General features: G+C 39.7%; 1 protein-coding gene across 4 annotated transcripts in view; it reads left to right on the forward strand.

The window, feature by feature from the left end:
* Positions 1-7,674, forward strand: part of LOC122563288 (homeodomain-interacting protein kinase 1-like) — an 88,764-nt gene extending 81,090 nt beyond the window's left edge. For all 4 annotated transcript variants that reach the window (XM_043716988.1, XM_043716989.1, XM_043716990.1 and 1 more), the window contains one exon: positions 1,683-7,674. In XM_043716988.1, coding sequence (XP_043572923.1) covers positions 1,683-2,171 — 489 coding nt within the window. In that variant the 3' untranslated portion in view covers positions 2,172-7,674. The remainder of the gene's footprint in view (positions 1-1,682) is intronic.
* The last annotated feature ends 4,781 nt before the right edge of the window (positions 7,675-12,455 follow it).

Here is a 12,455-nt window from a genome sequence, read left to right on the forward strand (position 1 = left end):
TCTAAATACTTCTAAACCATTATGATAGTTTCTGCCTGGAGGTGGGGCTTGAAGGCAGTTCTGGGCTTGTGAGGGGAGCAAATGACTTTGAGCTCCAGGATGGGGAGGGAAAGGGAGAAAGTTTGAGAGCTCCAGGATGGGAATGGATGTATTTAAGTTCCTCACTGATGTGCTTTAGCAGGAAGGGATGGTGCAGTGCTGTTTGAATTTCTGAGCTGAATGGGATTGAAATATAGATTTAGATTTACTTAGATTAGTTTACTTTACAGTGTGGAAACAGGCCCTTTGGCCCAACAAGTCGGCACAGTGGTTAGCACTGCTGCCTCACAGCGCCAGAGACCCGGGTTCAATTCCCACCTCAGGTGACTCTCTGTGTGGAGTTTGTACATTCTCCCCGTGTCTGCGTGGGTTTCCTCCGAGTGCTCCGGTTTCCTCCCACAGTCCAAAAATGTGCAGGTTAGGTGAATTGGCCAAGTTAAATTACCAGTAGTGTTAGGTGAAGGGGTAAACGTAGGGGAATGGTTATGGGTGGGTTGCGCTTCGGCGGGTCGGTATGGACTTGTTGGGCCTAAGGACCTGTTTCCACACTGTAAGTAATTTAATCTAATCAAGTCCACATCGACCCGCCAAAACGCAACCCACCCAGACCCATTCCCCCACATTCACCCCTGCCCCTAACACCATGGGCACCTAAGCACGGCCAATTCACCTAACCTGCACATTTTTGTGTTTGTGGGAGGAAACCGGAGGAAACCCACGCAGACACGGGGAGAATGTGCAAACTCCACACAGACAGTTGCCTGAGGTGGGAATTGAACCCTGTTCTCTGGTGCTGTGAGGCAGCAATGCTAACCACTGTGCCACTGTGCTGCCCATGGAGCTCCTGTGCCTGGAGAGGCAGGGTGTGTCTGAATTCTTGGGAGTGGCAACCAGGGTTGTTGTGCCTTTTGAGCTCCTGATATTGGGGGAAGCTAGTGGTGTGTTTTAGTTCCTGGCTGACATGGGATGCATTGGTCAGGTGGCATAATTAGCTCCTGAGCTGAGGAGGCAGTAGAAGACGTTCACTGTGGTGGGAATTGTTTAAACTTCAGAATTTTAAAGACGCAAACAGGGATTTTATTTGCAATGACAATCAAGCTTCAAAAACTTCATTAAGCAAAAGCCAGCAGTAGACAAAACAAAACACGACCTCACAGCTATTGGCATTCAAGCAGCCATCACTGTCTTGGAGTTCACAACCGATACTATCCTGAAAGGGCATCTGATTAATATCATTTTTCCCAAATTTATTAAGGAATATCTGTGAAGAATGCAGGAACTGGAAACACTGGCTGCAACTTTTCTGCAGCTTCCTAGCCTACAATTTTTCAGCCATTAAAATGTAAAGTAGTCAGCTTGAGGGATAAAGGATTGTGACATCTTAGCCATGACCTCACCGAAGCCTGTTGATTGTTTTCAGAACCTGAGTACCAATGGTCTGTGTTACTCAGTTTCCAAGTTAGTTAGTTCTTCGCATTATCCACTAGTGCTGTTGCTTTGAAAAGTTGCCATTGTATTGCAAAATGATTTGGGGAGTCTGATTTTTTTTTTCTTCAGAAGACCACTTAATGTATATTTATGTTTAAAAGCAAAATTTTATCTTTAAACGTTTTATAATAATTTCCACTTCCTTGTTTTTTTAGGCCCAGCAATCTGTCACTCAAGAGCGAAGTGTGAATCCTGCTCCCCGCAGACAACAGGCATATGTGACACCAACTCTTGCTCAACCTCCTTACTCTTTCCAGCATAATAGTCCCACACATCCAGTGGTTCACCCTCACCTGACGGCTGTGTCAGCCCCAACGCACCTTTCAGGACAACCCCACATGTATACCTACACACCAACTGCTGCTGCCTTGGCAACTTCCAGTTCCATGGCCCATCTTCTGAACCAACAAAGTTCCTCCAGACATGCCATGCAACAAGCAACGTACACAGCTCATCCAACCAGTCTCCTCCAACAGGTGCCAGTCAGCATGGGCCCAAGCCTTCTGCCATCTGCCAGCGTTGCTCCCAGCCAGTACCAGCATCCATTTGCTACCCAGTCATACATTAATGCTTCCAGGGCACCTACTCTTTATGCTGGCTATCCACTCAGTCCCACTAAAATAAATCAGTATTCTTATCTGTAGCTTTCTTATTTGCAAATGTGCTGTGCTACTGTACGAGATCTAGACAAATCCAGTTTTGTATGAAGGAGGAGTGCGCTTCATTCCATTAGACAGGACTCTTCTGTGGTGTCATGTTTTGCTTCTGAGCTGGGTCACAAGTCTGCAGAACATTCAGCAGTAAGGAGACTTGGTTTTTAACCCTTTTTTAAAAGAAAAAAGGATATTGGAAATAGACCACATTTTAAATATTTTACAATGATTTGGAAATAATTTTCAGAACCAACACAAATGTTTGTTTTTAAATGTACTGTTGCTTTATTTTGCCAGCTCTTTGCCTGAACACACTGATGAATCTGCTACTTGAAATAGGTTTATGCTGCTCAAAGTGTTAATACTATTGCTTAGGAAGTTCAAAGAATGCATTTTTTCTAGGCCTATTACATAATAAAATGGCAAGTAATGGATGCATCATTTAGTTTGATTGAAAAGTTGAAGCCTATACAAATCCTGAATTGCATAACTCATTAATCTTCAAGCATATCACTGTTTCATTGTATTTTGGAACATTTATGAGAGGTCTTCAAAATTAAAGAAAAATTACATTTTTGAATTCTATGTAAAATAGTTTGAAATATCACATTTTTAGAGTTTTGTTGCAACATTAATTTTGTATTAATCTGGATTTCTTAAAGTATTGGTTTCTGAACAGTACATTTAATTAAGTATGAAAATGAGAAATGAAAACATCTACTTGCTCTTCTGAGAAGTGAATCCATTGAACATTTCAGTCATCTGGTGCTGCCGTCCATACGGGATTAGTGAGCTTTATTTAAAGCTGCAGGTTTAAGAACCGTTTAATCACTTTTCAGTGAGCATATTTTTAAGCAGTTGCTTCTGTAACTTTTACTTGCCTGTGTGTTCTTCATAGTTGATCAAGAATTGTTGAGGATGAATAGCTTACTTAAATGAATTGGAAGTTGGAGAGATGGTGAACAAATATGGTCACTGCTGTATTATTAAATATTGAGTAAACTATTCTAAGTCAGCCATTCTTTAAACTTGCGAAGGACAGGTGTGTATTTTAATTGTACTGCACATACTATGTCATTTCTCAGAGTCCAGGGATTTAAGGTGTATTCTGGCACCTCATCACTGCTAGAACCTTTGTGCACTGTGTAGATTTCATTTGGGCATCAGTAGTGCTGATTTGTAATTTAAGATAACTAAATGCATGCACGCACCCTAAAGCTGTGTTTAAATCATGTCCCACATCATGTTCCAGAGCTGTTTTGACCCCTCCCTGCTTAACTTATTGGTATTTTTAGTGTGTCATGCAGATTGAAAGTGTGTTACACACCAGCTCACTGTATAGACTTTCAATCACGAGGGTCTGTGGCATTGAGTTGTTATTGTCAGTTATGCTTGTGCAATTCGCAGTGACATTACTGCCATAATATCCTATTTACGTATAGGAGTAGTTCAACTAGTTCCAGCAACTAATACAGCTTTAGCATCAGAGCTGCAGAAGCAGACATGTGACGCTTACAGTTTCCAACAGAACTAGCTACAACAGTCTGAACAAAAATGTAAATTATGATACTTGAATTGTGAATTTTTTTGTAACTCGAGATTTAGTTCCTGATCACCCCAAAGGGATTCTTTTTAACGTACCTGTCATTTCAAGAGAAATTAAGTTGGAACATGTTGGAATGTACATGCAGTGTCTTTGGATACATTTTTGGAACTTTATTAAATGTTGTAGCACTGATGAAGTAATTGTGTTTGAAAAGAGGTGGTCGCAGAACAGGCATCATCCGTGTGTTCTGGATGGGAGCAATTCTTTGACTCGGTTTTTGCACAGGTGTGAATGTTGTGGGGGCTTATTTGATGAGTTCTTTCCCCTAGTTAGTGCCTTAACAGATTTTTACATAGTACATTAAATTAAAACTTCTACACTGTGCTTTAGAGAATCCCAACTTGTTACAGTTAGATCATTTGGACTTGTGTGCATGGAAGGCCTCTCGGGAATACAAAACAAAGTGATGGGAGGGTAGCACAGGAAAGTGTATTGTGCTGTTGAAACAGATTTTAAAACATTTAAGTTTATCTTTTTAAAAAAAAATCAGTTGAGTATTTTAATTGAAGTTTGTTTTAGTTTAAGAAAGGGAGATGGAATTTGAAACAGTATTCTTTCTGTTTTGAAGTTTTAAATTTTCGTTTTCATTTGGCACATATAACTATGCTCCTTTTAATGCAGCAAGCTAATTAGAATGTGAAAATGCATGTATCCATGTACTGTCTTCTGAACTTCAGTTCCTTTTGATTTTCACCTTATTATTAAGTTACAATGGTATGGCTGAGCATATTGTACTTATGTGAGGATAGTGCAGTATTTTGGTTTGTTTAATGGATTTTTGGATGAGGAAAATTATGTGCAATTAGCTTTAGGTGGTTGTGGTTCTTCTTGATGTGTAATTTTTTAAACTTTATTTTTCAATAGTTTATGGATGCTAACATTCCTTGTGGCAGTGGGATGCTGTCTGAGTAAACCCTTTGAAAGGCGACTACCCAGATTTTGGCTTCATGCAGGCAGACTGCCTGTAAAGCACATGTTCATCACACCAAAGAAAAGCCGATTTATTCTGCCTCATTTACAGGGCATGGAATAAGTGGTATTGCTTAACAGATATGCAAAGTATTTGCTAATCTTAATTTACAACTTTTAAAAACAAAATCTGCTATTCATTCCAACAACCTATCATTCTTGTTTGCAAACAGCTGCTCAGTGCTCCATTCTGTATTTGAAAGGAAAGTACTACTTACACTACTTCCCTTACTTGGTGTTGAAAGTGTTTATGAAAGCCATTATTTTTGTTTCCTTTTTAACTCTTATTTCATGCCCTGACTTCATAAGGTTGCAAGGAGTTGATGTGCACCTGGCAATCTCCCAGAGAAATGGCTTTTAGAAATTGCCTCTGTAAAATACCTCTGGTGTTGCAAAACCTGTCTTGTTTCAAGGTTGACCAGGAGATGGTGTTATACGGTGTTTCTGCAGGAAAGGCATTATTCCTGTGTATATGTTTGGAGAGCACAGATCTACATTAGAATTTATCACGCTTAATACCAGCATTATAAAATGATAAACTGGTAGAAATGTGAGGGTTTACAGAAATACACTAGCCTGCTGGTTCAGATGTTTTTTGTAAAAAATTAAATTTCTAACAAGAAACAAACATTCCACCAATGCTTCTATAACCAGGTAACTATTTGTACAGCATTTTTAAAGTGCTCCACTTTATGGAACTTTCAGATGTCACGAACACCAGGGCCTGTTCTTTCCAGTCCCCACAAGCTGGGTTTGTATAATGCAAACCAAGGTGTGAGAATTGACCAATTTGTTTCAGAAAGAGTATTGTTCTGTCTGAGCTCAGCACAACATAATGTGAATCTTGTTTTGTATTTGGTTCTTGGTATGCAGGTGCACAACTCCAGTTGATTGGAGAGAGCTCCACAAGCCAGCAAAATCTGCACAACAAACTTTTTTAGTGCATTGAGTTGGTTGATGCTGTTCACTTAGACAGTCATAGCAAGGTAAAGTGTTGCTCAAAAATCTGGTGGCTCTTACTTAAAGTTTCACTACTGTCAAATATTTTTACTTCATGTCAGATCCATTTTGACCAATTGCTGAAAGCTACTAATTCCTGTAAACTATTTACCCCTTCCCTGTCCCCTTTGGATGCTATACTGTCTGGAATCCAGGGAAATTAAATATATATTGACATTCTGAAACTTTGTATTGGATTCCTACAGAGCCAAATGCTCCACTTTATCTCTGCCAAGACTCTGCAAAGTGCTTTCTTGATGTGGTATTTCATAGTCTTACTGTATTATATCTACCTTGGTGCAGTGAAGAGCATTTGACCTTGTGAAATGGGACATTTTTTTTTTAACCTCACGTGGATGAACGTTGGTTTAAAGAAAAACATGTCTTAAAAGCTACAGCTAAGCACTTTTTAATCTTTGCTGTCAATTAGTGTTCCATGCCCTGTCATTGGGAAATGCACTTGCTGTAGATTGCAATGTACAGTGTCTTTTATCCTGCCCACAAACTAGGATACTCCATTTCTAAAGGAGTAACCCCAGTTAACAGCACAGCAAAGTACTAATGACGGGTTGAGTTTCTTCTGTCACTTATTATTGAATTTTGCCAGTAGAGACTCTTACCATCTTAGATTTTTGTCCAATTCTGGATTCTTGTGGCTAAACCTGCTTTGATAGTTTTCTGTGGGATTTTCTTGTGGGAAGGAGCATAATGCAAAATTTTGGAAGTTTAATTTATTTATGAAAACATTTGCCCAAGGAATAACACTGGTTTTGACCATTCAAGCAGGTCGAATAGACCTGTTGGTAAACTTTGCCAGTGTCCTCGCACCTTTATGTACTACTTTGTAACAATTTTTTTGTCAATGTTTTGTAAGGAAGCCATCTGTATCCTGTGTAAGTCATTTAGTATCTAAAATGTACATTTAAAGAGATAGTCCAAAGCCCACTCTGGTTGTATTTGAAACAATTGACATGGAATTTAAGTAGCACCTAATTAATCTTGTCACAACCACCTTTGAATACAAATACAGCTTGCTTGTTTCTTTGGGCGGGGATGATGGAGGGATTGGAATTTAAATAACCATTAATCACTGATAACTTCAAGCTAATTTATGGAGTCAAACATTGATTTTCTTTATTTTTTGGAAAAGAATTCTAACAACTTTGATTTAAGCTTGACTGAAAGTTTCCAGGAATTTAAGGTTGCTGCACTGATTCAAACAAAATTTTCCAGGAGTTTTTTGTTTCACATAACCTGTGTAGGGCTGTAAAAGCACTGTCTCTTTAAAATCTATATAAACAGTATATATTTATAGGGTTGACTTATATATGGTTACATATGGGTGTGTCTGCATTTACTGTTGGCTGGAGCATGTTCTCATTATTTTGCTGTATGTGTCTGCATTTACTAATGCTAATCATATGTGGGTGAATTTTAGTGTTTTTTTAATAGTATGATTGTAGCGAATGCAACAATTGTTAGTAGCATATACTTGGCTTGTATCATTGATATTGCTATAATAGGTTATTTGACTGGTTTGTATAATGTTATTTGCTACTCTAGTTCTTGTATGAACTGCGGTTTTCTTACTTTTTGATATAGCGATGTGATTATCACATGTAATGTGTAGGCAGCTCATAGAAATTATTGATTTTTCTATGGTAGTCTGGCAGTTAAACTGTAGAGGTTATTGTAAAATAATAAATTTAACAAAAGATAAAGAGATTATAGTTATTTAAAAAAAGTTCATAATACTAACTTTAAACTGGGAAAAGGGGTCCATTGTGATGAAACTGTTTATCTTGTAATTCACTGTTTTATTGTCTTTGGTTTCCAAAGTAGCTTGTCTTCTGATTGAAGTATTTTCTACATATGTTAAACATGCATTGAGTTACCAATAAAATGGGCTACATTTGTGTACTTTGTGTTAGCATCATTTTATGCAATTTTATTCGATCTTATTGCTTTATAAAAGTTTTCTGCGTTTTCCACTGGCATTTTCAGTGCATAACACTAGGCTTTGTCTCATCTGGAGTTCGCAGTTAAATTTGACATGAAATATCCAGAGCAAGAAACCTTAACAAATTATCTCTCACCTGCCATTTCATTGTAGTTGTGCAAGTATTTTCTGTTTATCTTTGAAATCCAAGATTGAATCTGCCTCCACAATACACTCAGGTAGTGCATTCTTGCTACTTTCAGATTTCTGACCCTTCTGCCAATGGGCAATTCCTCCTTGCCCTCTCTGGCCAGATCCCTCATGATTATGAACACTTACCAAACGTCTCTCAGATTCTCTACAAAAAATAGTCCCAGTGTTGTCAATGTATGCAGTGAACTGAAGTCTCGTCCCCAGAAGTATTTTTATAAATCGTATTTTTAAAACCTTCACAAACATCCTAAAGTATGAATTTAGATATAATGTTCCAATTGAAGCCAACCCTTTCAGTCCATCATAGCTTCCTTGAATTTGTACTCTACAGCTCTATTTATAAAGCCCGCAAACTCTAATACCTTACTAACCACTTGGCTGCCACCTTTAGTAATTTGTGTACATACCTCACCCTCCCCCATGTTCCACTGTTTATATATCCATTTTAGAATTGTTATCGTTATTTTGTCTCTTCCAAAATGTATCACTCCAGAATGTATACTTCTTTGTTTGCAATTTTTGAGAAGATTTGTAGCTTAGGTTGAGGTTCAGAATGTAGGTTTGCTCGCTGAGCTGGCAGGTTTGTTTTCAGACGTTTCATCACCAAGTTCGGAAACATCATCAGTGAGCCACCGGTGAAGCGCTGGTGTTCTGTACCACTTTCTAATTACGTGTCTTGGTCTCTTAAGGTGGGTGTTATCATTTTCGGTTAAACGGGGTCTAAATCGATGTGTTTATTGATGGAGGTCCGGTTTGAGTGCCAGGCCTTCAGAAATTCCCGTGTGTGTCTCTGTTTAGCCTATCGTAGGATGAATGTATTGTCCCAATCGAAGTGGTGTCCTTCTATGTCTGTATGTAAGGATAAGCGCACTGATTTGGACCCCATTTACCAACCTCTGAGGCAAAAGAGTACCGGAGATGATATCACCCACCTTAACAGACCAAGACGCATAAATAGAAAGTGGGACAGAACAACCAAGTTCTTTATGGTGCTGCCATTGTCTTTTTATGTTAAATGTTTCCATTGTTTGATCATGGAGGACAAGAGTATGTTTCTTAATGTCCATCATACCAGTCTAGAGTCAGGGGGAAAATGTGCTTTATTTCCCTATCCAGGAAAATACAGATTCATTTTAACACAAGCTAATTAAGATAATCTAATATGTCACAGGTTAAACCTGGGAACTCTCTGATCTCTATTGCAAGTCCATGTGCTTATATGTAATCCAAATGCAAATATACTTTAGATTCCATAAAATCTTCCTCCTTTTCAGTTTCCTCAATGGTATTTTAACAGTTCAGAAACTAGTTTTGCCACAAGTTATAACAAGCAGCAATGATATAACTTATTCTACTCATGGATGCCCCTTGTTTAATTCTTTGCTATATTTTCCAGTCCATAACAACACTGATGTAATATTCCAGCAACAGATAACCTGTGAGGAAGAAGCAGCTACCATTCATTCTGAAGTTGCTGCCTTAAATGGCCTAGCAAAGCACTTACATTCAAGAAAGTGACTCATCACCATCTTCTCATAGGCAACCAAAGCTAGTAAAATATGCAATAGCATCCACGCAACTGAAATCCAGAGGGAGGTGACATTAACTGCCTTTGACATCAAAGTTGCATATGACTATGTGGTATCAAATCGTCCTTGCAAAACTAGAGCCAATAAGAATTGGGAGGGGGTTGGGAGAAGGGAGGGGGAGAATCTCTGTTGGCTGGAATAAAGGAATATAATTGTTGTTAGAGGTCAGTTATCTCACCTCCAGGACATCTCTGCAGGAGTTCCTTAGGTCGTGCCCTTGGGCCAATCATCTTTAGCTTCTTCATCAATGACCTCCCCTCCATCATGAAGTCAGAAGTGGGAATGTTCAGTGATGATTGGTACTGAACATTGCACATTCACGACTCCCCTGATAACGAAGCAGACCTGGATTTGAGCAAGTCACATTTACACCACACAAATGCAAGGCAGTAACCATTTCTGACAAGGAAGAATCTAACCCCCACCACTGCCCCATGAAATTCAATGACTACAAGTCCTAAAACCCCCACAGTCAACATCCCAGAGGTTACCATGGATCAGACACTGAACTGGATTAGTCACATTCATTACACGAGCTAGGAATCCTGCAGTGTGTAACCGACCTCCTAACTCCCCAAAGCCTGCCCATCATCTACAAGGCATGAGTCTGTGTGATGCAATGTTCCCCACCTGCCTAGATGGTTGCAGTTCTAATAATGCTTAAGAAGTTTAATGACATTTGCATCAAAGCAGCCCACTTGATTGACACTGTATCCATGTTCACTCCATCACTTGCTCGGTAGGAGTGTGCACCATATACATGATGCATTACAATAACTTGCCAAGGTTCCATGGACAGCACTTTCCAAACCCATGACCAGTTCCGTCTAGAAGACAAGGGTAGTAGAAACATGAGAACATGTTTCTACTGCAAATTTCCCTCCAAACCACTCACTGTCCTGACTTGGAAATATATTGCTGTGGCTGGGTCGAAATCCTGGAATTTCCTCCCTCAGAGGATTTTGTGTATGTGCGGTAAATGGATTACTGCAGTTCAAGAGGAGAACTCACCACCAACACCATAAAGGCAACTCAGAATAGGCAGTAAATGCTGGCCAAACCAGAGATGCCCAGATCCCATTTAAGTATGGGTAATCCAAAATGGAGGACAGAAAAAATTTCTGGGTGTAACAGGTTGCTCCTTTTTTTTTGAGGTGTTTTCGGTGTTGGAGGTGATTTCCTCAAATTCTAGAAGCAGCAATTACTGTTTTATATGCGGTTGCATTGTTTTGCAACTTTGCCGCAAAAAGTCAAAACAACAGCACTTTTAAAAGGGTGAGGAACAGATAAAGGCAGCACATGGTGAGGTCAGTGCAGGAGAAAGAGACTGCTAACTGACAGCAGTGAACTTTTTGCTGTTCGAATTCATGTATCACTGGACATTGGAATGCCACTGGGAAAATTAACAGTGAAATTCACAACTGAATTTTGGGGGAGCCTGTTTGGGAGGAGGTCACAGCACAGAAACTGATAAGTGAATTTTTAAGTGTAGACTTGCAGTAAGTCTGCAGGAGTGAGTAGAGTGGGTTCTTCCTTGATTATGTTTTATTGAGATATATCTCTTGATAATACTTATGGCTTATATTTTTAAGTTTAAAGTTAGCATGGAGCAGTGTTTTGTAGAGGAATAAGACAGGGCTATTTTTTGGATCTGTAGATTGGAACAAGCAAAAATGGCCTTCAATAGAGTAATTTGCTCTTCTTGTCAGATGTGAGAGTTTAGGAAGAGTTTGTGTGTTACTGAGGATTATAACTACAATAAATACCGTTGGTTGTGAATCCTATCAGATCGAATGGATCAGTTGGAGAGACAGTTAGAGGCAATGAAGGATTCACAGTTTTGGATCATTGGAATCTCTTCTGGGGTAGAAGTGACCTGTACAAGAAGGGCAGATTGCACCTGAATTGGAAGGGGACTAATATACTGGCAGGGAGATTTGCTCAAGCTGCTCAGGAGGATTTAAACTATTAAGATTGGGAGTGGGGTGGGGGCGCCCAAGGATGTAGTGAGGAAAGTGATCAATCTGAGACTGGTACAAGAGCAAGGGATGTGACGGATGGCAGTTATAGGAAGGGAGAAAAGTTGCAGATACAGCCAAGTAGGTGGGTTAACTCCAGAAAAGGTAAGAGAGGTAGGCAGGTAGACCATTTCAAACAGGTATGCTATTTTGGAGAATGTAGGGTGATGGACACACAGGAGAATGTTGCACGAACAACCAAGTTTCTGGTATTGAGACAGGCTCTAATGCAATGACGGATACATCAGGTTCCAAGCGATCGATTGTGTTAGGGGACTCTCTCAGCAGAGGCACAAAAAGACGTTTCTGTGGCCAGCAGTGAAAAATCAGTGGTGTGCTGCCTCCCTGGTGCCAGAATCAAGGATGCCTCAGAAAGGGTGCAGAATGTTCTCAAAGGGGAGAGGGGCCAGCAGGAAGTCCATGATTCCATATGTACAATGTCATAGGAAGAGAAAATGGTGAGATTGTGAAGGGAGAATATAGAGAGGCAGGAATTCAAAAAGGAGATCCTCGAGAGTAGAAATATCTGGATTACTCCTGGTGCTGCGAGCTAGTGAGGGCAGGAACAGGAGGATAGAGTAGATGAATGCATGGCTGAGAAGTTGGTGTATGGGAAAAGGATTCACATTTTTGGATCATTGGAATTATCTTCTGGAGTAGAAGTGACCTGTGCAAAAAGGACGGATTGCACTTGAATTGGAAGAGGATTAATATACTGAGCAGGGAGATTTGCTAGAGCTGCTCAGGAGGATTTACACTTGTAAGTTGGGGGGTGGGACTCAGGGAGATAGTGAGGAAAGAGATCAATCTGAGACTGGTACAGTTGAGAAATAAAGTGAGTCAAACAGTCAGGGACAAAGCAGAGAACAAGGTAGGACTGATAAATTAAACTGCATTTATTTCAATGCAAGCGATCTAACAGGGAAGACAGATGAACTCTGG

This window comes from Chiloscyllium plagiosum, chromosome 26, assembly GCF_004010195.1.
Source record: "Chiloscyllium plagiosum isolate BGI_BamShark_2017 chromosome 26, ASM401019v2, whole genome shotgun sequence".
Lineage (NCBI taxonomy): Eukaryota > Metazoa > Chordata > Chondrichthyes > Orectolobiformes > Hemiscylliidae > Chiloscyllium > Chiloscyllium plagiosum.